The sequence below is a fragment of the Prinia subflava genome, chromosome 10, assembly GCF_021018805.1.
Source record: "Prinia subflava isolate CZ2003 ecotype Zambia chromosome 10, Cam_Psub_1.2, whole genome shotgun sequence".
NCBI classification, from domain to species: Eukaryota; Metazoa; Chordata; class Aves; order Passeriformes; family Cisticolidae; genus Prinia; species Prinia subflava.
The window spans coordinates 6,080,498-6,108,048 of record NC_086256.1 but is presented as its reverse complement, the minus strand read 5'-3'; the positions used below and the strand labels follow the sequence as shown (position 1 = coordinate 6,108,048).

The following is a 27,551-nucleotide window of genomic DNA, read 5'->3' as shown; positions in this document are numbered from 1 at the left end:
AGGGTTTGCAGAAGCCTCCTACACTGCCTCTTCTGTGTATTTTGGTGAGGTACCAGACTGTATCTCTATAAAAAGAACAACTGTGTCCTCTTTCAGACCTCTTTTTGGATCTTGTTTACAACTGAGTGGCTACAAAAAAGCAGTTTGTGTCCTGGCCTAGGACAGTGGGTGATCTGAGGGAGCTGCTGCTGTGCAGCTTTTGTTTTTGCTACTTGTGTTACCTCTTATCTGAAGCCGAGTTGACACCTCACAGACCTTACACAAGGGTGATATTCCCAGTCTAGCTGGGACTGTTGTGTCTGTTTAAGGTCCTGTTTTAGGAACCTGATGTAGGAGGACCTGTGCTCCTCGATGGGATGCTTTTGGATGTCTGTGGAAAGGAGCTTTAGGCAAGGCTGTTAAACTGCATTATGGAGAGTCCTCTTTGCCCAAGGAGGGTGCTTGTCAAATGTTGAACAGTAACACTCGGCCTAGAGATGAGATCATTTGTCACTTGATTTCTCCAATCCTTTGATACCCTACTCACATTTTTTCTAAAGTACTTTCCTAGTTCTGCAGAATATTTCTATGCTGTGTGTTAGGATGTTCTCATTAGTTCAAACTAGAACCCTTAAATACACACATATACATGTCTATACTATTTACACACTGGAGTACAGCCTGTATTTATGCCTCAGCAGCCCTCCCCTGATGGATTGACAGCTCGTGCCTTCAGCTTATGTGCATTTTCATGTTTACTCCCTGGCTTGGCCCCTTGTCCCCTGTCTGTCCTCTTGGCTAATTGGAGCCAGTTTCCATAATTTTGCTACCTTGTTCCTGAAGTCCTCAGAACGGCTGTTTTGTTCTTAGAATTACCTTCGGGCTGACCTAATTCTTGCCAGAAGATATATTTTAGCACTCTTGCTATTTTGTAAGTGTTTGGATTGAGGTTTTCACAGTTGGCTTGAGTCCCAACAGGGGCACTCCCCCCATTTTCCTCTTGCCTGCCTGTTCCCAGCTTTCCCAGCAGCTGAGAGATCGCACTGTCAGTGGCCATGGCTTGTGTGCTCTCCATGAGGGGAAGAGTCAGGCAGAGCAGTGTCCTTGGAGCCACTGCAAGGGACGTGACAGGGCCCACAGTCCTGAGGCAGCGCTGTTCTACACCAGCTGGAGTCAGCTGTGCCCTAATCTCCAAATTCCCTGAAATGGCACCATAAGCAGGGACTGCGTGTGCTCACTGGGCTGCAGTGAGTCTGTGAGTTCAGTAGCAGTTCAGGGCCCAGTGTGCACTGCTGTTCACTCTTGGTGCCTTCCATTGCCCACCTGAAGTCCCTCACATCCCTGTACTCTTCCCTGGGAGCGCCTGTCCAGCCATCCATCCCCAGCCCTTCCCACAGAGGACTTGCACGCACTTGTCAGAGTGGTGCAATGCTTTGGGAGCTTTGGGCCAGGCCTGTGTCCTGGGTGGCAGAAGCACGTGTGAGTTTTTTGCACCCAGAGGTGAGTCAGAGCCTCGGGGTGCTTTGGGGTGTGCATGGGGACAGCATCTGGGACAGATGCCACGTGTCCAACATCAGGGAGCAGGGCAGGGTGTGAGCAGAGCCTGTTTGCACACAGGGCCTGGCTCAGCAAGAGTCACGGCTGCCTGCAGACTCTGTGTGCTCCCCAGGATGATCAATAGTACCATTTTTTAGCTGTTACCCCTTCGATTTATACTGTAAACAAGTTGCACTAACTGATATTTACCCTTTGCAGAAAGCAAATGTATCTAAAGGAAGTGTGAACGATTCCCCAGTGTCTGTGTGGACTGCTCTTGTTCTGCCAGCTTTTCCATCATAGCTTCCCTCGTGTCTTGTGCTTGAGTGCAGCCTCCAAAATACACATTAACTCCATTCCTTTGTTTGGGGTGGGCTTTTTAATTTCTGCTTTCTGCTACCCAGCAATTCCACATCCACAGTAAGTGAATGGCACACAGCAGGTTCACTTTACCTTTCAGCAGTGGAGACAGTCTGAGATATTTGTTTTCAACCTTTCAGAACTGTTTTCTTTCCCCCAAAACGTCAGGTTTTTATTTGCTTTAAATCTACTTCTGAGTTTTTGAGGCCATCTCACTTGAAACCTAAGTGCTGTGTTTCATGCAGCCATGGCACTGTAATAACTGCTCTTGTCAGGCCTAAGGAGGGATTTCTGCAGAGAACCACTTGGCCTAAGTGGGAGAGAACATGTACCAATAACACCGATGTGGGGATGCTTATGGGGTAGGATGATCCACATTTGTGTGCTGTTCTTCCACCACCAGCTGCAGAATTGCTTTCTGACCCCTTCTGCTAGATTTTCTCCCTACCCAGCTGCTTTGTTTTATAGTCTCTGGGGTGTACCAGTCTCAGGAGGCTGCATTTTGTGCCTGAGTGTCCTTAATTTAATGTTTAGGTGCAAGTGTTCTTTCCTGGCTTTTCTCACTGCAGCAGCCTGACAGAAAAGCATGAATTTTTATAAATTGTTTATGAATCTTTTCCTTCTCAATATAAAAAAAAAAAGCCTATGAAAATAAACATGCTGGGAGCTGTAACAAGAGGGCTTTTTTATCTCTCAGAAGTTGTGGCCTGATGCTGTAAGTTGAGCTGTCAGTGGGGCTGTCTGGAGGGATGGAATCAATTCTCTGGTGAGCAATTTACCGGTCTGGGACATGTTGGTGTGTAAGTTACTGACTTTGCTGAAAAAATTCACACTCTGATGTTTGATGGGATCTCTGGAGAAAGGAACAAGGACACCTAAAACTGACACAAAGCTGTTGAACAAATCAGCAAGTGGAACTATCAGTGCTCAGGGTTGACGCCCTTGAGTCAGAGAAACCTGCTGTGCAGCCTGGAAATGTCAAAACTGGCTGTGTCAGGAGATTGTGCTTCCAGGGAGTAATTACTGCTTTTTAATTACTGTTTTTCCCCTACAACTCTTTCTTGCTAGTCTTTTGTATTTAGGTTTGCCTTGATGGTTAATCAAATTTCAGAGCAGGTGACTCTGCAGAGCTGCAGGTGATTTCCATCTGCCAGGTAAGGCTGGCTTTGCTCTGGCCAAGCTGCAAGGGCACTGCCAACTGTTTGTCTTGGCAGTAGGGCGATGCCTTTTTGGGTTTGTGTGACAGCACAGAGACAAAACTTGAAAGTCCTTTTCTCACAGCCCTTGTCACTGTCTAGGAAAGCAGCAGGCAGGATACGTCTACTTTGTACCTCCTCTCTCTGTCCCAGCCCTATTTTTGGTAGCAAAGCTGAGCTAAGGGGACAGGTGATATTTTGAGAGTCAGCAGTCAGGACTCGCTTTCTTTCGTGGTTGCTACTCTTTTCCACCTCTTCAGATACATTTATTTCCCAGTAATTTTGAATAATTGTGAAGAATGCACAAGACAGTTTTACAGTTTTGGTTATAGTGTGAATGAGGCTGTGCCATCTCTGCAGAACCACCGTGGCTTTCACCAAAAAACACCTCCCTGAAGTGTGATCCATGACTCAAAATGGATGGTGCTTCTTAACTGGAGTCAACACAGCACAGATCCTGCAGGTTCCTCTTCTGTGTTCAAACTGGTTCCTCAGTCTGTTGTTCTATTAATTACCAACCACATTTGCAGTGCCCAATTGCTACAATGCCAGAATTCCTAATAATCTTTCCTTACGAGCACCATGGTAGGAAGTGTGTGTGCACATGTGTCTGATCTGCCTGTCCCAGCTGTCCCCTCCAAAAGGGAGAGGAGAGGATTTTTCTTTCTGAAGAACTTTTTAGTGTTAAGTGCTCAGCTGTTGCAGTTACTCATACTGAGTGACTACTTGGAAGCAGAAATACTAAAAAATTAGGTAACAATTTCATTACATGATGTTTTATAGCAGCTGCTATTCACCTTTATAAATTAACTGCTCTCTTCTGTATGGCAGAAAAAGGCTTTTATAGTTGGCAGGCTGCTCGTAATGTTCTAAGGATTATTAAAGTAAGCTGTAGTTGTTGTATAATGCACATTATAATGGTGCATGGTTTTACATTAATGTGTCTTGGGGGAGGATATTATTTCAGAATGTGTATTCACATATGGATGGAGTTCAGGTTTTTTCACTCTGATCAGAATAACATTCACAGAAAAGGTCCCAGGACCATCGTCCCAGCAAGTTCCTTGTGAGTAATAAAGTGGTGAGATGAGAAAATTTCATCAAATTCAGCAGGAATTTTTGAAACAGACCTCCAAGAGCAGGGGTTTTTTTTGTCACCTCCTGACTTTACCTTTATAAACTGAGGTTGTTGATATTTAGCTGAGGTTTTTGGGCTCCCTGCTGTCCTTAGAGGTGAGAAAGCTGGGGAGCAGCCAGGCTGAGCTGTGTGTAAGGGTGAGGAGTGCTGCAGTGGGGCTGGTGTGTGTGAAGCAGGGCAGCTGCCTTCAGACATCCTGCTCCAGGCAGGACATTAGCAATTTGAAGGGATTTCAGGACAGAGCTGTGGGAACAGCTGGGGAAATGCAAATGGAACTGTTATATTTGCATTAATTAATTAGACAGCCACCACAAGGCATGTAAGCGCTGCAGCTACTGGTGTTTAAAAAGTGTGAAAAAGATGTAGGATAAACATAGTTAGGGAGGTGTTTGTCTCCTCTGTCAGACTGAATTTACAGATACACTGTTGATCTGATAAGATGCAAATTAATATCCCAGGGTGAGACACACAGAGAGCACTGGATTAGGTGAGGAAGAAAATTTGGAGATGGAAACAGGGCAAAGCAATCAGTAAAGGACAGCAGATTGCTGTAGACAGGATCTCAGGGACAGCAGTGAGGCTTTAACCTCTGGAGCTATTCAATATTAGCAATTATTCATCTCACCTTTCACCATCCTGAAAGGATAATTTGGGCATGTTGGTGCAATTATAAAAACAACAAACAAACAAAAGCCCTGATAACATACTGCTGATATGTGCCGTAGAAGGATCTTAAAATAATCTTTATCCAGGGATTAAGAGTTTGTGATCTACCACTGACCTGTTTTCAGAGTATTACAAATTCATGGTACTTGGAAAAACAAGACAAAAAGGCTGTAAAACAAGAGAAAAGCAGATTTACAGCAGCATATAAGTAACTGAGTTGCATTGAAGAGGAAACTTCAAACTAAAAACCATGCTTGGTGAAACCTTCTTTTTCTAGTCAAGAATCTAAAGTGTGCTTGAAGATCTGTGTGTAGGAAGTTTCTGGGCCTTTTAGGCCATATGTGAAAGTGTTTCTTTTCATTAGGAGTGAGAAGTGCAGACCTCCAGATGCCCTCTATGATTTTTTCCCCCCAAAGGAGGTGGAGCTGGGGTGAGATGGAGACACAAACGCTGCTGTAGTCCTTGAGTGTGAATTAATGCTGTTGTTTTTAAGGGCTGAATAAACATTGGGAGTGAATGATTTCTGTGCCCAGAAAGCCAGGGAAACCACTGACTTTGTGAACAAAGAGTAAGTTATATATCTCCAGGATTATGGACATCTGAGGTGTTTCATCATTACTAATTCTTATGGAGAAAAAACAGTTGACTAAAGCAAATTAAGTGCCAGAAAGTGATTTTTATTTCATTGCCTGACAGTAATATGTGGATTTGATTATTTGTTTTGGCTTTTTTAGGGGTTTTTGCATGTAGTAATAGAGTTAGCATGAAATTTCATCTTAGTTTGGAGTGCCTTACATCTTTACCAAATGATAAATAACACAGACTTTGGCTAGAAGTTCAGTATTTAGTAATTTTGTCTGCAGAAACATTTTCCATTGTCGATAAGAGAAATGTGAGACACCAGAGCAATAAATTCATGCTCATCTTTGGAATAGAATAATAATTACTTGGGTAATACAATCTTTTTTATATACACACATGTCAGGGGCCCCTGGCTACAATTGTGAGCTGAGTGAAGTCTTGAGTGGCTCCCCTGGAGGAGCAGGACCTTGGTCAGTGGAAGCAGCCTTTATAAACTGTGAAGGATTTGCAAAGGGGTGATAAACCCACACAGGACCGGCAGCTTGGAGTTACTGTTGGATGTTTGAACTCACAAAATCGCTGCAGAGCTTGGGCAGTGGAGAAATGCAGGGCTGCAGCTGCTGCAGGGCTGCAGCGGGGCCAGCTGGGTGTGTGCCCGAGGGGCTGCCGGGGGGCAGGAGCCCGGCTCTGCTCAGGGCTGGTGCTCAGGGCCCCCTGAGGGAGCTGGGCTCTCTGATTGTTAGGAATAAATAGTTCAAAGTAGTTTTACAATCATCCAGGTATGAACACACCTTTTCTTTTTACCTCTTGGAGGGGAGAGGCCTGGTTTGAAAGGGTCAGTGTCGATGTACCCTATAAAGTGACACTGCAACGTGTGTGCCTGTGTTGCTCATTTCCCTGGTACATTCATGTGCAGGGCTCAATTTGGGCAGGCTTTTAATAGCAGTCGGGAGGGGAGATCAAAGTGCCACCAGGCAGCGTGTTCAGTGCCTGGGTATCGAGTGCTCTCTGTGGTTTATTTACAGTAATTTGTTCTGCATTTTTCACAACAGCCACACCAACCCCAGCTCTCTGCATTCACAAGCGTGAGGACATCGTGGTGAGACATCACCATTTTCACCCAGTTACTCCTCTGACAAGAGGTTCTTGTCTAGCATGTGAAATTGTAGAAGCCCCCAGCTGGCGACTATAAATTCCTGCCTTAATGGGCTGTGTCAGACACGCCGGGGTGGCTGTGCTGGGAGGGAACCTGAGCCAGGATGCCAAAGGGAGGAGTTTCCATCCACCCTGGCAGTCGGGAAAGCATTTGTGTGTTTGGCATTCGAAGGGTCCCTCCAGCCCCTCTGCAGGAAGGTGGCACCCGGGGGAGGGGGGCACTGCAGTCATGCACAAGTGGCTTCCCCAGCCGCAGGGTCCCTCACAAGAGAATGAGGTTTTATTCTTGTCTGGCCTATCACAAGTTTAAAAGTTGTGTTGATTGCCTGTGCAGGAGTTAACCAAAGCAGTTGTTGATTGGGCAGTGTGTGACTGTTGCTCACTTCAGAGGTGTCCAGATGTGACTGTTCTAACTCACAGCAGATTCTTACTTAACTGTAGTTTCCTTTACTGACATCATCAGTTTGCTGTTCTTCTGCTACAGATACTCACCATCAGTTTTTGGTGCCACTTTCAGACATTTCAAGGATTTCTTGGATCTTTTGTGCTCCTGTTTTTGCCTTTCCTTGAATTTCTGCATTATCACTTGCAGCCATGGCTCAGGCCTGGGAGCTGTGCTGAGTACAGTTCCCTCCCCTGCTCCTGCCCACACCAGCCTGTGCTGTGCCTGGGTTCACTGTACTGCTTCTCTTTCCTTCCTAGATGTGAAGGAGGGTACATCTCAAGTGTTCTCTACATCTGTGTAACAAGTGAAGGAGGGAGCAGTAATGTCCTGCTATTGCTGTAATAACCTGTTCAAAGAAGTACAGCAAAGGCCGGGGAAAAGAAAAGTTACTGGTAGTTTGTTGTGTTAAGTTGAAACATAAAACCAGGACCAGGCTCTGCTTTGAGCTGAAGTGTTCAGTGGAGAGGCTGTGCAGTATTTGTCAGGGGAAAATGCTTTATTTTGCTGGCACAAAGGTTGCAGTTACTTTCTGAATACTGTTAGATCTGACAGGCCAGCCCTAGGTTCAGCTGGTGCTTTTCTCTGTCCAAATGATGATTACAGAATACTTTAGATAATTTAAGACACTGAAAGGCCGCTGATCCAAAAGAATTGTGTGATTCTGTGAAATATGGTTCAGAGTAGTCAGGAAATTAATCACTTGGAGAACCCCCGGCGTTCTGTCTTTTGAACCTTCTCATAATTCCTCTTGAGTTCTGCCAGGAAATCAGAGGGGAAAATCCTAGGGTAGCTAAATTAAGAGATGACTGTGAATTTTACCCCACAGCTGAATTGCCAGTGGCAGGCACTGTGTTCAATGAAGAATTGCCAGGCAGGCGTGTATCTGTAATGAGCATTTCTCACAAGCAAGGGCTTCTGCTGCTGGGTGACACCAGTGAGAGGCAGCTCACCCCTGGGACAGCTTTCTCCTGGTTTTCCAGGAGCCCTGGCTGGCTGTCCACTTGCTGTGATTGCTGGCAGTGAAGGGAGAAGGGATTTATTGGGTTTGACAAGTGCAGTGTTACATGTGGGAGGTGACCTGTGCTGCCTTAGCTGCACACACCTGCAGTTAAGCTTGCACCAGTGTCCTCTGAAACAGCAAATTTGGCAGTGGCCAAACAGATGATTCGGTGCATTGTGTGTCTGATGCAGCAGGTTTATTTTCAGACATATCTGTAAGCTGAATTTTTTTCTGCTGTTTAAGAAGAACCATTAAAATGGATCTCTTGCAAGAAATTGCCTCCCTGTTAATAGCAGATTTATGACTACTGGCCAATACTGTCCTAATAGTGCATCCTGTTCAAAATTGGTATTTATGTACCAAAAAATGCTTTCACAGCAAGTAAATTAAATACCATGTTAATATAAATGTTAGTGAAAATGTCTGGTCTAAAGTTCATTAATATTCAAAAGAAGCTTCTCAGAATGTGGTCAAGGAAGAACTGCATAACAGCTATATTTTATTTTGAAAATATGTACCTCAAACATATCCATAGTTGAATCCAGCTTGGGAGAACTTGTAAAGTCATGTTAGTGTATGAGAAGAAACATAAAACTTGGGTTACTTACTTAAGCTGTTGTTTGTGCTGTCCAGGTAACATGCTTTTAACACACAAAAATTAAATCTACGGTTCTAGATTTAAGCTTGTGTGGCCCAAGAGTTGACATAAATTTTGGTCATTGCAGAATAAGTAAAAAACCTTCCTCTCTAAAAAATTTTGAGAGTAAGCAGTGTCCTCATCTTTCCAAAGAATTCTTCCTAAGTGTAAAAAGAAGATAAAAATCGTAGGATCTACTTTCAGTTGCAGATACTGGGGGCTCTCTTAAGCCCTTCCATTGCTCAGTTCTGTACCTCAGCAATTCATCAGGTGCCTGGAAGGTTTATTTGCCCGCTGGCTTGTGGAGTTTCTTGTCCATGTGTCTCCTGTAGGAACAATTCCTGGAGATCAAAAGCTTTTGCACAGAACAACCACGAGCAGCTCCTTGCTCAAACACTGCCCTCAATTCTCCCCCCGTTCTCATTATAATTAAACCCCCAAATTGCCAATTGGAGTGGGAGTTTGTACAAATATTTGTAGGACTGTGCGCTGGAAGGCCAGGAACGCCTCTGAGGCGGTTTTTAACAGAACCATTTTGCTTTCAGGAGCAGGTGCCCGTTCCTGTGTATCACCCCACGCCCAGCCAGACTCGGCTGGCCACGCAGCTGACGGAGGAGGAGCAGATCCGGATCGCGCAGCGCATCGGCCTCATCCAGCACCTTCCCAAAGGAGTCTACGACCCCGGCAGGGACGGCTCCGAGAAGAAGATCCGAGAGTGAGTCTGGGACCCAGTGGGAGGGGTGTGGGGGTTGCCTTGGTCTGGGATGCTGCCCTGGGAAACCTGACCTCATCCTGGGTTTGCCTTATTTTTGGGTACTGTAATTTAATGTAGCTTTTTATAAACAACAATAAAGCCCCGCACAAGGCTGATGTGGTGAAGTAGCATCCCTGCCGAGGGCAGGAGATTGGAACCCTGTGGGCTCCAAGGTCCCTTTTACTCAAACCACTCCATGCATCTGAGGCTCTTCCCTTTATCTTACACAAGACTACTCCTCACAGTATCTACAACTACTAAAAGCATCCAGGAGTAGATACTACACTGTTTTTAATTTCCAGATTGGTAACAACAGCTTAAATATTTTATTTTTCCCCCCCAGATGTGTCATTTGTATGATGGACTTTGTTTATGGGGACCCTATCCGATTTCTGCCGTGCATGCACATTTACCACCTGGACTGTATAGATGACTGGTTGATGAGATCCTTTACCTGTCCATCCTGCATGGAGCCAGTGGATGCAGCACTGCTTTCATCATATGAGACTAACTGAGCCAGGGTTTCTCTACTGAACCTTCAAGGAGACCATCCACTTCAATGGGTTTGATCCTTTTGTCATTCAGCCCAAAGAGCCAGGAATTAGGAATTAAGATCATGCACAAAGTATACATTTCCTAATAAATGAATAAATAAAAAAATATTCCTGAATGGCTGCAAATATTGGAAAACATAGTATTTTAGAGACTATAGAAAAGTAGGTTGTTATTTTTAATGTAAAGCCTTGACCCACCATTGTCTTTTAATGTTTGTTCTTACACCCATATATAGGAATTGTGTAAAGTGTTACAGCAACTGTAAATGTTTAAACTGCGTGTATCCAATTTTATTAGCAGCAAGATAAGAGTATTTTTTTCCTAAATAAAGTAACCAGTTTTGTTCTGATTCTTTTCACAAGTCCTGGCATTTGGGTCAAGGCTTTATTGAAATCTACATTTTATAACACTGGCACAAAGAAATAGTTTTAAGCTTGTTTGCACAGTTCTTTTTCTTTTTTCTTTTTTTTTTTCCATTGGAGATGGAATTCATTGCCTTAGGTCTTTTTAATAGTGTATTGTTATTGTTGGGCTGGCTCTATGCTTGAAAACCAGTTTATTTATAACCTGTTAAAAGTGCTATATTTTGTTTGCAGTTAGGAATATGCAGACTTCAAAGTGATCTCCTAGCTTGTAAGCAAACTGAGATGCATTATCCCTTTTCTACAAGTGATGCAGATTATGAAGATATGACACATGTCCTGCAGTGAAACTGTGGTTTCATGGGGTTTTTTTATAACTTCCTTTGGCTTTGATGAGATAACAATCCTTAAACTTTAATGTGACCTTTAACTTGATCAGATTAAAAGTGGGCCAGATGAACAATAAATAGTTAAGCTGCCATAACTTTAAAAAAAAATTGGAACTAATGTAGTGTTAGCATTGATCACTTATTCTACTTTTTTCTCCCTAAAAATGGTTGTCTTGGATCATAGTAAATGGATACTGCATCTCTTGTTCTTGTAGTTCTTAGGTTATCAGAAGTTAAGAATAAACATACTGTATCTCAGTCTCCTGTATTAAATGTATCTGTTGAGCTCTGCTGGCTGACACGTCAGTCCACCAAACAGGAATGAACGCAGAGAGGAGAAAAATAGACTTTGTTCTGCACATAAATGCAAAGTTTATATCAACACAGAGTGTCAGTGCAGCAGTGGAGGGGCAAACAGTCCCTGCTCTAGCCAGAATGACACAATTCCCTGATTCCTGTAGCAAACAGTATGTGCTTGTTAAGAGAGGCTCCAGCAAAGACTGTAGCTGTAAAGAACTTTTTCCACTTAGCATGATTTTTTCCTTTTTTCTTCTCCCCCACTCTCTTAATGTACCTGCTGTGACTTCTATGCATTCAGTGCCACCCTGACTCAGTGAGAAGCCCTGGTCTCACGAAATGAAACACAATTACCCACAGCAAACTGGGGGATGTTCTGTGATTGTGTTTCAGCTGGAGTCTGAGTTCTTGACACAAGTTGTGTTTAGAGACTCAGGTCCTTTCAGGACTTAGTGCATTTACAGTAGAGGAGAATTGTAGTTCTGTGGGTTGTGGATAACTGGTCACCACAACAGAGAGTGAACGTTTGTTTGTTATTCCTGCAGCTGCCAGCACCCTGCTCCCTTAGAGAAGAGCTCCAGGGAGCAGTCAAAAGGAACTGAAAACACTCTGCAGTTCTAGATTCACTCAAATGGCCACACGTTGATCTGGACACAACGTTTTGCTGAATTCATACATACCTAATTACATGGATCAAAATCTGGGAAGAGAGACCTGAAGTTGTGCAATATCATTGTTCCTTTTCATCATTCCATGTGTGTTCCTTTGTGTCCTCCTTTTTGTCTGTTTGTTTCAGGGGTTGGATTTTTTTTTTTTTTGGTAAAATAATGTCCACATTAAGTATTCATTTCTTTATCTTGTTAAAACTGGCAAATGAACAATTTGAAAAAAAACCAGTGTTGTCATGGTGGTATTAGTCTTTATTCATTACAAGACTTGACTAAGAAAGATTTCAAAGAAGTAGGAAGTGATGGGTTACTGAGCTGAGTGCTTTGCTAGGCAGCTGACACCTGAGAAGCTGAACTTTTAACACTGATGCTGACTGGGCTAAGGGAAGAAATTTCTTTTATTAAAATACTTGTCAAACAGCAAAAAGGTGTGAAAGGCTAAAACTGGAGCTGATGACAAAAGAACATTCCAAAAAAGTTGAAATTTAGCTTAAAGACAAATGTGTAAATATAACAAATAAATCAAATTATTTTTCAAGTTTTTAGGTACAATACTGTTCTGGGTGGTTTCTAATTCAAAGCAGAGTTGATCTAAAACAATGCAAAATAATGTGTAACCTGAATTTTAGCTGACTGTGGAACCAGATCTGTTCCTTATTTCTACCATCTATAAGATGAAGATATATTTACCTCCTTAGAAGTGTCTAAATTACTTGCACTTCAGACAATTAAGACAGTCCAGCACAGCACAGCTGTTCCCAGCTGGACTCTCCTGCAGCTGAGTGAGGGGAAGGAGTTGGCTCTGACTCACCTGGACCTGTCCACCAAAGCCCTTCTCCTGCCAGGGTGGGCAGGCCCACAGAAAAACCTCTGCAAAGCAGCTTGAAGGAAAAAACAAACCAAAAAAGCCTCTTACAGCCACTGTGTGCTGTACCTGAGTCTGGAGGTGCTCAGCAGCCCTCAAGGGCTGTTGCTTTGAGGCATTTTCAGAGGGCCTGTGCAGTGTGGTGAGAACACTGAGTGATGGCATTTGTCATTTAGAGCTGGAAGTGGCACCGCAGCCCTGGCACAGAGCCAGCAGGGCTGGGGGATCACCAGGCTCCATTTCAGCAGCACAGGGGACACTGAGTGTGAAACCCACACGCCCCAGGTCAGTGCCACCACGTCACTGCTGTCCCCTCCACGGCCAGAGCTGCCACCCAGGAGGCACAGCAGGGACTGCTTGAGTTTCACTTGCAGATTAGAACAGGAAATGGATTTTGTCTCCTGCCTGAGAGGGGAACTCCCACAAACCTGGAGCCAGAGATGTAATGACAAGTAAGGAATACTCAGTTTTGTACAGACCTTCATGCTTCAAAATTCTTGCATGCTGCAGGAATTACCACTTTAATCATTTTACACCTAAAGATGGTAACCCTTATTAGTTGTTGCCAGTTCATTATGTAAATCTGGGGGAAAATCATACATAAACAAACCCAGCCCAGAGCATTTCTTTCTAACAAGTATGAGCCACACCAGGGTTTAAAAGCTCCTATGGTCTTGCAGCTTCCTAGGGCTGAAAGCAATTCTGTGTTTGGAAGACTGACAGTCGCCCTTTCCAGTGGCACAAGAAAACATTTCTGGGCTGAGGGATTATGAAATACCTGAACTTACTTCAGTTGCCACAGTTTCAGGGCTTCGACATTTCCTGTCCTTGTGCAATCGTGGTGAAGATGAAAATTCTTTTGAGTCAGACTGCCAGTGGAATAAATAAGATGGCTGAAACGAAATGTGCAGGGTCTCTCAGCAGTTAAATCCTGGATTAAAAGGACTCAGAAAAAATGTGGATGCTGGCTTATTACAAACACAGTTACAGATACCACATTTTTATTAAAAACACATTCTAGTTGATAAGCTATAAAACACATGAATAAAATCTGCTCAGAAGAACCCTTCTTGACTTAATACCCAGAATAAAAATTAGCTTCAAGGATTAACTTTTCCTTTTATACAGCATTTAACTTTGAAGAATATAATTTATGCTAACCATCCTTTGGAGATTATCTTACATTTAAACCTGTTCTGGGATAAGAGTTCAGGGTTTTGGAATTCGTGGTATGAAATGCAAAGTTAATGCCTTGTGATAAAGAGAACAGCCTAAATGTATTCTGCTAAAGCATCTTTTTGATTTAAGCAAAAGAAATAACTTCTCACGCTAGCAACTGATTCATTACAACATCCACTCTGCTCTGACACTTGGCTAAGTAGAAGCTGCAGAGAGGAGTTTATAATGAAGAAATCCTTTGTGCAAAGCCCTTTCTGTGTTCCCACAGCACCGAGGTATTTGCTTACTCAGCAAGAGGGGCCCAGCTGGAGCGTGCAGAGAGCCCCCAGCCCTCCTCTGTCCTCCCCACTGGAAAACAAGCAGCAGAATCATCATAAACCTGCTCCTTGCAGCACCAACCCCCACAAAACATTTGTCTTTCTTTCCAAGGAGGCACCTCAAGAGCTCTGCAAACGTTGGGTTCACCACACACCACACGTGCCCTGGCTGCCCACACTGAGCACTGTCCCAGCCTCACTTTGCCCCCTCGCTGCTCCTTTGCCAGGGTTCTCACTGCACCAAGAGGGACAAACTTCACCTTTTCAGCTGCTTTTGTCCACACTTCTGCCACGTTAGCAGGAGCTGCCTGGGTAATCCAGGATTCACGCTGGGGAAGCAGATTGAGGGAGGCAGACAAGGCAAGAATTCAAGGGAGGAAAGGATGAATCACTCCAAAGCCTTTTTCTGAGCAGAACAGAGGCATCCCAGGCACTGTCCCACTGAGGCACAGCTCTGCTAGTCCAGAGTGGAAACTGATGCCCTTCAAATCTAGAGCATAAAACTGCATTTTTGTGAGGTTACCCCACTGAAGGGCTCTTGCTAGGTTGCCTGTTTGCCTTGGGATTTCTTCTAGGATGCAAACTGCACAGTCCTGCAGTGAGATCCTACTGCAAACCATTAGTAAAGGCCTTTAATTTCCACATTTTCCTCAGCCATCATCAAAGCTTTCTTTTCTTTTTAAAGCATCTTGCCTTTTTAAAGTCCTGAATTTAATAAATAGTTCAGGCAGTTCTGATAACTTTTCAGAAAGCTTTGGCTCCAGAACCTGTTACCACTGTGTGTGAGTATCATACATAGATGTTTCATGTATATTTATATATGCTTTTCTTTATGTATGTGTGTGTGTGACAGATCAGACAACAACAGAGCTGTAACAAAGGCACTATGCATGGAATTCCTGCTGTTCCTTAGAAATACCAATATTTATTTGCATCAGTGATGAGCCCAGCCAGCATCACAGAATGGAAACATGACTTGGGTATCCACAAGCCATAGGAATGAAAGGCAAACCCAAAATTTTCATAATTGCATTAGTCATTGAAATAATCTCCCCAGGCAATGCTAGATCTCTCAACACTGAACACTTCTAAGATGGACAGGGTGTAGTGCCACCTTGTCTAGCCTTTGCTCTTGGCAAGAAAGGTTGGATCAGATGATCCTCGAGGTCCCTTCCAACCTGGTTTTGTATCTGTGACTGAAATATCAAAACTGTAACTGGCCCTGATGTTTGCATCTAAAAACCTCTACAGCTGCACAACCTTAGTGGTGATGGGAGTACTGAACCCAGATGAAGATGACACTGAGCATGAGCCATGTAATTCTAGGATCCTCTGGAGTTAACAGCCTTGCTTCCCTTCCCAGAACCATTTACTGAACTCCACTGGGGTGCAGCTCCTGTTCCACACCTGCAGAGCAGAGGCAGCTGCACACCTTTCCCAGAACATCAGGGAAAGCACCACGTTCACAGAGCACCAGCTGCTCCTGGGACTGCCCCTGTGGCCCAGCTGAGAGCAGGCACAGCCCCGGGGTTCCAGCACTGCAGACAAACAGCCCACACAGCACCAAGGATGTTGTTTGTCCCTTCACACCCTGTGTGCTGCAGGATAAAAGGGATGGGAAGAGGAAAACTGTCCAAGGTATTGCAGCTTCTGCCTATCTTCCCTTTCCACCACATCACTTTTAGGCCACAGGCCTGACACTGCTGTTCCTGCACTTTGCTAGCACAAGATAAACTTCTCTTTGCCTTTTTAAAAATTGAATCAGCCCATAAAAAGAACATGCAGGGGGTTATGGCTGCTGTGTTTTGTATTCTTTCTGTAAAATAGCCAAGGAGAGAGAAAGCAAGTAGATTTCCCTGCAATTCATAATTCTAAATAAACATTTTGCCTATGCTTAGCCAGCAATAAAAATAAGTAGGTCCTGAGGTTTAAAAAGACGTCAGAAGATAATGGAGGACAGCCCAGTCCTACAGAGTCATGATTGAATTTGAGCAAACACTATGCAGAACTTCACCACAGTGCAATGCAGGTATTTATTAGCTTTGTTGCTATTCATAAATCTTGGAGACAGGGATTGACTGGGCCTGTCCTTTAAAGAAAGTACTTGGATTTTTTTTTAAACACCTGAAGCAAACCTAGATAGCATCTTTCAAAAAATATTCTATGATGACAAATCATTCAATTAAAACACTTGCTGGTACACGCTTTGTACATAATATGCCACCAAAATGTATTTGCAGAACATAATGAAAAAAGAAGCAAGTTCATTTCTAGTCTGTTCAGGTTGCCCAATCTCATTCATCAGTGAGGTTGCCAACCATTACCCATTTTCCTGTAGAGCAGTAAACAACATGACTCACCTCTTTATCTTCTCCTCTTCCTCCCAGAGGGGGAACAGTGTTGAACGCGTTGTTTTGGTCATTTCATATACATTTGCTTTGCTGCTGCATTTTTATGCTTGAGAAGGCAAAGAAATGCATCTTGCAGCTGGAACTGGAGCTGAATGTTGTATTTAAACTCCTGGGAGTGCTTTTGCATTCTGGGACTGAGCTGTAGGAAAGCTTTGTCTCACATGGAAGAGCATTCCTTGATGCCTCTGATGGGCCAGAGGCACACAAGCTGTCAGCCCATGAGCTTTTAGTCTTGGACCCAGGCCACAGATAACTAAAAATACTGAAACACTCAATACAGAATTTAATGCCAAAACCAGTGTGAAATGGGAGGAAATGTTTGATATGATCCTGTTCTATGCTGCTGTATTTGATAAAATGCTGTTTCCTAAGCCAAGTTTTGAGGTGTAACCAGTCTGGTCAGACCTCAGCAGGAGCTGCTGGCTCTTCAGCCCCTCTCCTCGCTCAGTCCACTGAGAGACCTTGCACACAGGGATTCCAGGGATTCCACATGACAGAGCTCATGATAAAAGGGATGCTCCTTTCACTGCCTTGCCCTTCCTGCCAGCCCCCTTGCAGGTGGCAGCATTATCCCATGGGGCACCCTGGCTGCTGCTGCAGATATCCAGGAAATGAGCAGAAATTTCTACCCCTCCTTGGTTACTGGCAGGAAAACACTTACTACTTTAAAAAAATACATAGAAAAAGAAATAAAGTTTGTTGGTTTTATGATAAAGGTCCTACCGAGTGCAGAAAACTTCTGCTGTCTGAGTTAGTAATTTTTGTCTTTGGGTGACATCTCTGGCTTTGCTGAGGATGGGGAGGAGCTGATTGCAGCAGTTGTTGGCTAAAGCTGGTGCACAGAGTAGGTTTCTCAAGCACTGCTCAGACAATTCACTGTTTGAATGCAGAAGGAACTGCTCCTTCTGCAGCTGAGGTGTGGACTATATCCATTTCCTGACTCTTGGGCCATGCCAGCCTCTGATGTGCAATTCAGTGACAATATCTGCTATTTTCTGCTCAGTCCCTGAGGTGAGAACTGACACATTTGTGCTTCCCCTGATTCACTGCATTTGGGACTCAAGACTGATGAAGCAGTTTTCTGTCCTGCAGAGCTGCTCCAGGCACACACAGCAGCTTCTGGAGGAGCAATGGAAAAACCAGCCCAGCATCAACCTTCCAGCCCAGACTGACCCACAGAGTTTGGATCAAAAAATTTGCACAGTGACAATGTACCAGACCTTGCATTCATCTTGCTATGGCTTGGGAGCCAAAGTGAGACATCATAGTGAGCTCCAGAGCACTCAGCTGAAGCTGGAGATCAGGCCCACAGTGTGAGTGGTGCTGGCATTTGAGTGAAGATGACTATGAAAATCCTAGGAAGGTCGTGAAAACCTTAGGAAAATCTTGGGATTTTCATTGCTGCAAAGCATCAGGGAAGCTGGCTGAATATCACACAATACATTCTTTGTGTGATGTATCTAAGATCAGGCAAAATCGAGTTGTGGGTGAAATATCAAAGATGAGAAATGAATCTACACTCAGAAGGATTGTTCACTTTCTGCAAAGTACAATTTATGCTAATTTTCACATGGCATTGCTTGCTTAAAAGATGCTAAGGCTGCCAAAATATTTGAAAAGGACACAACTGGAAGAAGAGGCGTTATATGCATGAAGTAGAACAAGAAACTTTTTTTATTCTATACAAAGAATGACTGAATTTTTACACTGAAGTTTTGATGTGCAGCATGTAAATAGCATAACTGTTTATACTGAATTTTATCTGAATCGAGAAATTTATCAGAACTGAATTTATCTGAGAAAGTCACTTTAAAAAATGCATTCTTCATTGTGATTTTTAACTTGCAAAGACTTTTATAAAGGGTATCTATTTTTAAGACAATGCAAGTTCTCCTTGTTGAGGAACTGGTGGTTCTGTCTCCTTGCATATTAATCTACAGTTATAAAACAATTTTATTTCCTTTGAGGAGGCAAAAGCAGAGCTATAAACTGTCATTTTTCTCTTCTGCTGGGAACAATCACTTTAGAAAGGACATTCACTGTGAGGTACATAGATATGAATCTTCCTGACAAACATCTCCATTGGAGAAAAAGGGCTGTCAGAAGACCTCCCATCTCCACCCATGAGAATGGGTAATGGGGAAGAAGCTCTTTCAGAAGGGAGGTAGAAGTGTGCCCCAAAAGCCCAGAGGCGTACAGACATGGAGCTAGCCTGGAGAACAGCAAACACGAGGCAAAGCTGTGATACCACTGACTTCACCACTTTTCCAGCAAAGCAGGAGTTCCATGGCAGCGTTGGAAAGCAGACCCAGCTCATTGCTCTATTCTCAAAGCCCCTTGGACAGAAAATCTCCCAAAAGATCAATAAAGAGCAGAAAGATAAAGGGCTGTTCTTTGTGCTGAGGGAGCCTGCTCCAGCCCCAGCTTCCTCCCACAGGGAACTTCAGCCTTGTGCAACAGGGACATCTCAGCTTGGGAATCCTAAGAGCAGCCACTGCAGGAAGGGCTGGACTGTCACAGTAACTCCTGTAGTGCTCCAGCCACAAAATGCAGTGCTGCCACTTCCTAAATGACATTCAAGGGCTTGTGCTTTCAATTTGACGTAAGCTTCACATCATGTTCATTCTGACAAAAGGCATTTCCCAAGGACCTCCCATTGTCAAAGAAGAAGTGATGCAGTGTTATGCTGTCACTACCTTTCTCCCTGCAACCCTCAGTAAACTCATTCAGCTGCTACAAGCAGCAAACTTGACAGGAAAACCAATCTCAAGAAAAAGTCAAGGTACTTGCATAAGGGGAGACCATTATTTTCACCAGCAGATTTCTTACAGAAGCAAAAATGTGACTGGTAGAAGCTGGTAAAGAGAAGCTTTCTGTGCACAGCTAGAAATGCCCAGGATCCAGAGCACCTCCCTGCTGTGAGGTTTTCTCACACTATTCCAACTAAGCAGGTACTGGGAAAAGCAATGCTTCCTTCTCAGCTGCTAGCAGTATGGATCCAAACCAACATTTAGAACTAACTGAGATTAAATCAGGAAATCTTAAAAGTTTTGCTGTTTGTTTTTTTTTAAAAGTTCCCCTTTCACTAGGCAGACTACAACATAATGTTGTGAATGCAAGAAAAAGGCACATGATTGAAAAATGAATTACACAGATGTAAGTATTCAAAAAGCCACTGTTGGAAAAACAATATTTTTCAGGGTTACGGTTGGTTTGAGAGATTTTTTGCCATGTTATTACACTAGATTAACGTTTTATGCATCACCTTTGAAATTTTAAGTTATTTGGTTTTTCACTGACTTGAAAGAGAAGGAGAAATAATTCTAAAGTGTCAGTAATTTTCTGCACCAAAGTTTGCAACAAACAGAACATCAAAGAAGAAAAAGTTACGACACTGCCGAGGCTCCACAGTGCATTCCATTTTCTGGGGCGGATTTGGCTTGGTGCAGGGCAGCTTGAATTCTGAAATGTGTCCTTGTTTCCATGGAGTAATTCTTGTAGTTTTGTCTGAAACAAAAGAAGATCCACTCCGATGAATATATATCTTTAAAACATTTCTAAGTTATCTTTTTATTACTGTTTTAAGCAAAACAACAGTAGACAGCAAAAAGTCCTTTCTTGACAAACTCCTTTGTTGCCTACTCTAAAATACAAGGCATGTGTTCCTGGCCAAACAATGCAGCTCTTTGTTCTTTATTTGTAGTTTCACTGTCTGGCAATTACCAGAAAAATATAGCTTAATAAGAAATTGAATCTGGTCCACTCAATCAAAATATTAATTACCTGTAACATCCACTTAGTTTGCATTCAGAAATTAGAAAAATTTTTCCCCCTCTCGAAGTGTAACTGACAGATTTGAATACAAATATTTTCAACATTTTAAAAAGCCATTTTAATTAGGCAGATTCATTTCAAGAAAGGAAAAAGGAGGGGGGAAAAAAAGAGAGAGAGAAGGGAAGCTGTCCCGAACCAGAAGAGGGAAACACCCCATCTCCATCCTATGGTTGCCAACAATGTGAATTCTGTGTGTAGGAAATGAAGGCAGACAATTTTCTGCTCCAGAGCTTGGAAAGAGAAGGTGGGCACACACCAGAGATTCCATATCAGGTTTTGAGGAGCAATTCACCATCCCAGGGAAAGAATGGCAGGATTTCCACACACATCCAGTGCCTAGCTCCACTCTGTCACCTGCCTGTCATTTCCAGTAGTTCTGTCATGCTCTAAAGAGTTACTGGAAGATTCAAAGAACCTGTATTTTCATGGAAAGGCTTATATAAAAAAAGAAAATTTGCCCCAGGAGTGCATAGAAATTGCAGATCCTATTTAGTAGGAATTAACATGTCAGCTCCTACAGGACGGATACAGAATCCAGATACAAAAGAGGATTAGACCATGCTAATTTTCTAGTAGAAGATATTTGTCATCTTTACAGAAACATAACATTAAGTATTAAACTCTGTGTACCTTAACAGCATTTCAGTTCTAAATTCCTAATTCAAACCAAGCATGGCAGTGTGGGATCTGTTTGTGGCAGTGCCAGTCTCTTGATGAAAACAAGGAATTCCATGCCCATCCTACACCAGCTTATCATTTTATGTATGCATCACCCAAGGGGCTGGCTGAGAAGAGGAGGTGGCCAGGTTCTGCTATGTGCTGATCTGAAATCCCTTGGAGTTTTTCCTTCAAATTAAACTGATTTTGTCATGTCGAGCCTGTATTTCTCATGAGTACAGTGATTCTCTTGTTTGTAGTTTACAGTCATACAAATAGAAATATTTCCATGCATGACCAAGCCAACACTGTTTATGGTCTGGTCCCACTCTTTCTCCCAGAGCTGGGGATCCAAGCCAGCAGCAGGACGTGGATTTAGGTCAGGCAAATCAAGCACCGTGCACAGCCAAGCGCTCGCCTGTGCTCCTGCCAACTGCAAACTGAGTTCTGCAGCCCCACCACGCTCTGCTCTCCCTCTCGTGGCTGCTCAGACATTCAGTGTTTGTAGCTGAAAGCTCATAAACCCAGAGCATTTTAATGCCACAGGTGGAAATCTAAGAGCTGCACTGTTATTTATGATTGACTGAAACCAGGGGGTTTGTAATGAGGGTGGTTTTGTTTGTGTGTGCTGTTTTTTTGCTGTTGGTTTTGTTCTGTTTTTGTTTTTCCTGCATGTCATTACAGTTTTCAGGAGTTCTTTGAATGCAGCAGGTCTGAGTAGCAGCTTTCAGACACTGGGCACAGCACATTTTTCAGAGCTGTTGTCTGTTAAGCCAAACACCTTCTCCTGAGGGGACCTGTGGCACTCAGAGCTGCCAGGGAAAGGGGCAGTGGCCAAGCAGCAATGACAGAAGTTCCAGCTGGAGTCCTCCAAACCATTGATTTCCAGATCTCTTGGTAAGAGAGATTAGAACAAAGGCAATGAGGACAGGAGAGGTGTATTTTGAGGAACATGAAGCCAACTGAAACACTTTCCACTGCACTTTGCTAATGCAATTTTTGCTGCTCTTAATACCTGCCATGAGTCTACAGAGAACCAGGCTCAGAAGCACAGGAGATTAAGGAGTGCAATATTTTAATTTTTGTGCTGACAGACTTTTGGCATAACCTTTGGTAGGTTTGATTTGCTACTCTGACTTGCAGAGTTGCATGACTTGGACAAAAAGCAACATAAAAACTCCGTCTGCCCTCTCTGAGCCGAGGGCAGGTGACAGTTTTTAGCTGCTCACACCTGTGGCAGTGACTCTGCACATCTGGACTCGTTCAAGGTCCAGGCAGAGGTGACCTACCCTGGGTGCTTCAAGAGGGAGAGACTTGTTTGGGTTGGATTTCCTCCCTCCCCATCACTGCCAAAATTTTGGCTCAGCAGAGAAATAAAGGTTCAAACAGAGGCAAACCTCGTATTTTGTTAATTTTGTAATAAAGAACACACATGATGAGGTCCACCTTCCCATAAACCTAGTTTGCTAGAAAATCAATCACACTAAACAGTAAAAACAGGTGTTTTAGTTGCCTTGATGCAGATGAAACAACACAAAGATACCAAGTGTAACTTGAAGAATTATCTTAAATGTGTTTCATCAAGGAAAGAAACAGGCACTGCTGGCCATCAATTGAAGTAATGCTATTTTAGCCACAACACAGAGCTTTGATTTAATTTAATACATCTTTTATACGAATGAGCAAATAGACTACAAAGATTATTATATTTTGTTACACATGGATTATTTCTTATGGAAGCCTTTGACATTCCTATTAAGATACTTAATTTTGTTGGCTCTTTTTGCAAGTCCAAGACTGAACAAATGTAACACCACTGGAAAGGTCCAAATCAAAACTCAGGCATGTATGTTCCCATTGGAAAAATGAAATGAGTATCCACGATGTTAATGAAATTATTCTGCTTTCTGCTAACCAGTAAACCACCAAACTGATCCATCAGACACCAACACAGGCTTTTCACTTACTTGGCTTTTTCCAGAAGTTTTATTGCTTCTTCTCTTCTATCCTGGTCCAGATACAATATCGCCAGCTCCAGCAGGGCATTTGGAATTAGATAATGGTCATATTTTATCTTCTTTTCACTGCATTGGGAAAGAAATAGCTTAGAGACCTTGAAATGATATATTGTTTCCCTCATTTAACAGCTTCAAACACAAATAAATAGGAGACTAGCTAAGATCAGAAGGAGCCATCAATCTCTATTGTGACACTTGTCATGTTCTTTATCTGAAGCTCCCTTCTGGGTTATTAAATGTGTATTTTGCATAAGCATCCTACACAGTATATATAATCTCAGGATTGGAAAATAATGCCTTTATTATCAGGGAAGTGTTAGAGAAGATGACAATATCCTGAGCTCTATCCATGTGAGCTGACAAAAGAGGTGCCATTCACCACATGATGTGCACAAATTCTCAGTGTAATCCTGGTCCCACCTGTCTCTGCAGAGGGTATTTGGTTTTTTGGGTACAGCTTCTTCATGACTGGGAAGAGGAAGGGAGTAATAAAAGCTAAGTGGTAACTGAAAAATTTTGTGCATCTACAGTCACCCCAAAAGGAGAAAATACCTCAATTTTAAAATAATAAAAACAAAAATAAAAATAATTAATATTTTTTTAAAAATTTAAAAATTCAAGATTTGAAATTCTTCAACACATGGGTAATAACAGTGGAAATTCAAATTGAAATACCTTGAAGCAAACACTAAACATACTGAAGTCCTCTCTTTTCTATTCATATCATGGTTGCATCTCCTCTTACTTGAAACTTTAGAGCTCTCCTACATGCCAGGTATGAAAACTTACTTTAAATAGATGTAATTAAAATGGTCTTCTGCTTCTGAGATCTTGCCCAAATGCTTGAAGCATAATCCCTTTAACAGCTTTATCACACACTGGTCATCTGCCAGTAGTTCTGTAGCTGCAGGAGGAAGTAAATGGCACATTTTAGAAAATTCCACTGTCTTACTACTCTGACACCTGCAAACTAAATTAAGGTGTCCATTTTGTGAATATTGAAGTCCACTTTACAACCTCTCAACCCTTTGCCTTTATTGCCCTGTTCAGCTCTTCTGCTTCCTGACCTGTATTATCTGGCCTATTCATGGGCAAGAATTTTGTCAATTCTCTTCTTTCATTTGGCTAAATAAAAATATGTGAAACTTTGCTACCTGTACCTCACATATTACCATACCTTCTTTGGAGTTTATACTTCTGAGAGCTCAGAGTTCTACCAGCTTCACCTAGTTCAAAATCCTTACTATCAACACTCTTTCTCCATCAGAAAATTTCTGCATAATACATATCAAAGAAAACTTCTGGGTTTTTCATAGCCAATCCATATAGGGAGCTTACTCTTAGAAGTTTACAGGCAAAATCTTCAGCTTGGTTGCTAATTTCCCATTCATTAAATATGCCTGAAAACATCAAGTCAATATTTGGAACAGGCAGCATTTGGAATTGTTGGCATGTTTAAAATATATCCCGCTTTTCAATTACATGTCCTCATAGTGTTCTAGAAACATGAATTTGCTACAAATCCCTGAAAAATGCAGCCTTGGCCACAATTCACCAGCTAAGAAAAAAGGGAACAGGGAAATGCTTCACTTATTTAAAATGATGAAAAAAAATGGGTGACAAAAAGAAGGTGAAAAGGTCAAAGGCCTTTTTCTAAGGCGTCACCTTCACTGAAAAGATTTTCCCATTCTCTTTTTCTCAATTAATTAAAAGTAAATAGTTTTAGCCAATCTTTCAGGCAACCCTTTCAAATCTTGTATAACTCACTGCACAGAAGTCCAAGGCCAGAAAAGACTGCAATGCAGTGTTTTAGCCTATATTCCTTTGTCAACAGGGGCTTGATCCTCTTGCAATAAGGTTGCATATAATAGTAATAAGATCAAATATTGGTCAAGGAAAAACTCTGGGAAGTGCTGTGCAGACTGCTTTCACTCCCACAGGAACTGGGAAAGCCTGACAAGAAATAAACACCAATTCAATTTTCTCATGGATAGCTAATTAAGAGACTGACAGAAAATGAGGTAGCAGAGCCTGTGTCAGTTCAATCCCATATCGTGCTCATTGACAGGAAGGTCATCCCTGGTGTCCTGGATTTCTGCAGCACACTGGTGACACCAGAACACTCAGCCCAAAGGTCACATCACAAACTGACAGCACTTTTAAAACAAAAAAAAGCTCCTCTCCTATTTATCCTTCAAAATTGAGGATAACAAAATCTGAGGATAACAAAGCTTCAGGATCCAAGTAATCAAGTCAATGCATAGGCTGATTTTGATCTAGCAAAATAAACAGATCTTTATCACATGTCATAAACCATTCCTAACACACACCTGTGGATGGAAAATCACTCATTATTACTGTAAGTTATTGCTGCATTAGAAATAAAAAATATTCCTATCTGCATAAACAGTTTATAGTTTCATTATCTGTGTTCCTCCTGTGACCCAATTAACTTTACTAATGAGTGTGTCTCTATTAACAGATAATATCTCTAGGTATTGCAGTGTAAAATAATGCTTAAACCCTACCACTGGTTACCTGAACTTCTTGCCAATGCTTCTTCTGCTTCATTTAAAGTCTCTAACATGCCTTCTGTTAAGTTGGGACATTTTCCAATCACAGCGTAGCCATTCCAGATATACATCATTTCCTGGGGTCAGGGAGAAATGACAGCACCATTAATTACAGCACTGGGTAAATGTAATTGTCAAATACTTCAGTTTATCTCTGCATGATGAAAAAGTTACAGGTTCCTTAAATAAAGTCAGTTTGTCCAAATGTGTTTTCATTGCAACTGAAAACTTGTTACGCTGGTTTTCAGAACAAATTAGCCCTGGAAGACACCTCAAGAGCCACTTACTGCCCACAATGCAAAGGAGATTGCTTGAACAGAATGCAAACACATTCTCACTTATAGAATAAGACAAGTACCAACAAAACAGACTTAAAACATTCACAGCACATGGTTAATTGTCCCTTCATTAAGGTCTCCTCTTTTTTAAAATTTTATCCTAGCAAAGGCAGTAATACCCATAAATAACTGCCATGTACTGCTTCCACAGAAAAAGTATGAAATCTCAGGACAGCAAAACAAAACAAAAAACCAAACCCTCTAACCTTTAAGCCAAGTTTCAAACAAACTGACAGAATTTTAAATCTGAACTGCAAACCTCTTACATTCCTCAGGTTTGTTTGATGTTCCCAGAGAAAGCAACTTCTTTATTATTCAACTGTCCCTAGAGTAAGTTTTATTAAAACTATTGGCTGAATTCCTATTTGCTATCGAGGTTCTTAGAGTACATCACCAAATGTGCCCATTGCTACTACCAATCACAAAGTGAAAGATGAAAATATTATACAGACTTACAACTGGCCTTCATGATATATTATTTAATCATAAAATCACAGAACATCCTGAGTTGGAAGGAACCCACCAGGATTGTTGATTCCAGCCCAACAGCACCCCCAAAACCTCACCCTATGCCTGAGAGTGCTGTCTAAAAACTTTTGAGCTCTGTCAGGCTGGTGCTGTGACCATTCCCAGGGGAGCCTGCTCAGTGCCCAACCACCTCTGAGTGATGAACCTTTACCTAATACCCAACCTAACCCATCCCTGACACAGCTTCTTGTCATTCCCTCAGGCCCTGTCACTGATCACCAGAGAGAAGAGATCAGTGCCTGATATATTTATTCAATTTGTTTACATGACCTTATCTGCATGTGATGATTTAAAGAATTTGGGTAAAATTACTATATAGAAAAACAGCGTTGTGGAACTATGGCACAAAAAGCTGTCAGGCTAGAATAGCTGGAACAGCATGTGAACCCCAGTCACTGCTGCTTTCACCATCTGGTCTCTGTTGATTGGAAAACCTGTGCTGAGCTTACTGGACCTAGTGCAGTTTCATTAACATGGTTTTCAAGCAGAAGTATTCAAACCACATTTATTCAAGGTAAATCTTTGAGCTAAGGCTTGCTTGAGGACTCACTCTTTCCAGCAAGTCTCCTGATAATGAAAAGAAAAATCCTGGAGATGAGATTCTGTCCCCAGTTCCACATCCATAAAGTGCTTTTATCTGTTCAGCTGCGGCATCTGCTGCCTGGGAAATGCAACTGCACAGCAGCCAGGGATGCAGTGCCAGCCAGAGAGCTCCTGGCACAGAAACCTGCTCTGTCAAAACCCCACCAGGACAGCACAGCCAAACCCTAAGTGTGTACACTCCTTCCTCTCCGGAACCTCAAAGGCACATCAATTAACTTAATTATTTCAGTCTTGCTAGTGGAATGTGTCCCCTGGTGAATACCTACACTCTGCTGTAACAACTATTTCAGGAGGTGCAGTGTCACATAGCCCTGGTGGGCTGGGGAGTGGTTTCCAAGAGACTCTCCTTGCTCTGGTATTTTCTTAAAGAGTATTTGCTAAGTATCCATCTCTTTCTTAAAAAAGCAACAGCTCAAAGCACTGCAAGTGTTAATATCACTGCACTTGGCAAATCCCTGGACTTACACTACTTTTATGTTCTTTTTGATATGTTCTTTGTAGACAGATTT

The 27,551-nt window shown here is 42.5% G+C and overlaps 2 protein-coding genes across 3 annotated transcripts in view; one reads left to right on the top strand and one right to left on the bottom strand.

The window, feature by feature from the left end:
* Nucleotides 1-11,012, top strand: part of RNF11 (ring finger protein 11) — a 29,951-nt gene extending 18,939 nt beyond the window's left edge. Inside the window, exons 2-3 of the mRNA XM_063407106.1 lie at nucleotides 9,240-9,409; nucleotides 9,792-11,012. Coding sequence (XP_063263176.1) covers nucleotides 9,240-9,409; nucleotides 9,792-9,963 — 342 coding nt within the window. The 3' untranslated portion in view covers nucleotides 9,964-11,012. The remainder of the gene's footprint in view (nucleotides 1-9,239; nucleotides 9,410-9,791) is intronic.
* Nucleotides 11,013-18,147: 7,135 nt separating this feature from the next.
* Nucleotides 18,148-27,551, bottom strand: part of TTC39A (tetratricopeptide repeat domain 39A) — a 44,588-nt gene continuing 35,184 nt past the window's right edge. For both annotated transcript variants that reach the window (XM_063407102.1, XM_063407101.1), the window contains exons 15-18: nucleotides 25,539-25,650; nucleotides 23,790-23,904; nucleotides 22,950-23,066; nucleotides 18,148-19,998 (exon numbers count right to left, since the gene is read on the bottom strand). In XM_063407102.1, coding sequence (XP_063263172.1) covers nucleotides 19,878-19,998; nucleotides 22,950-23,066; nucleotides 23,790-23,904; nucleotides 25,539-25,650 — 465 coding nt within the window. In that variant the 3' untranslated portion in view covers nucleotides 18,148-19,877. The remainder of the gene's footprint in view (nucleotides 19,999-22,949; nucleotides 23,067-23,789; nucleotides 23,905-25,538; nucleotides 25,651-27,551) is intronic.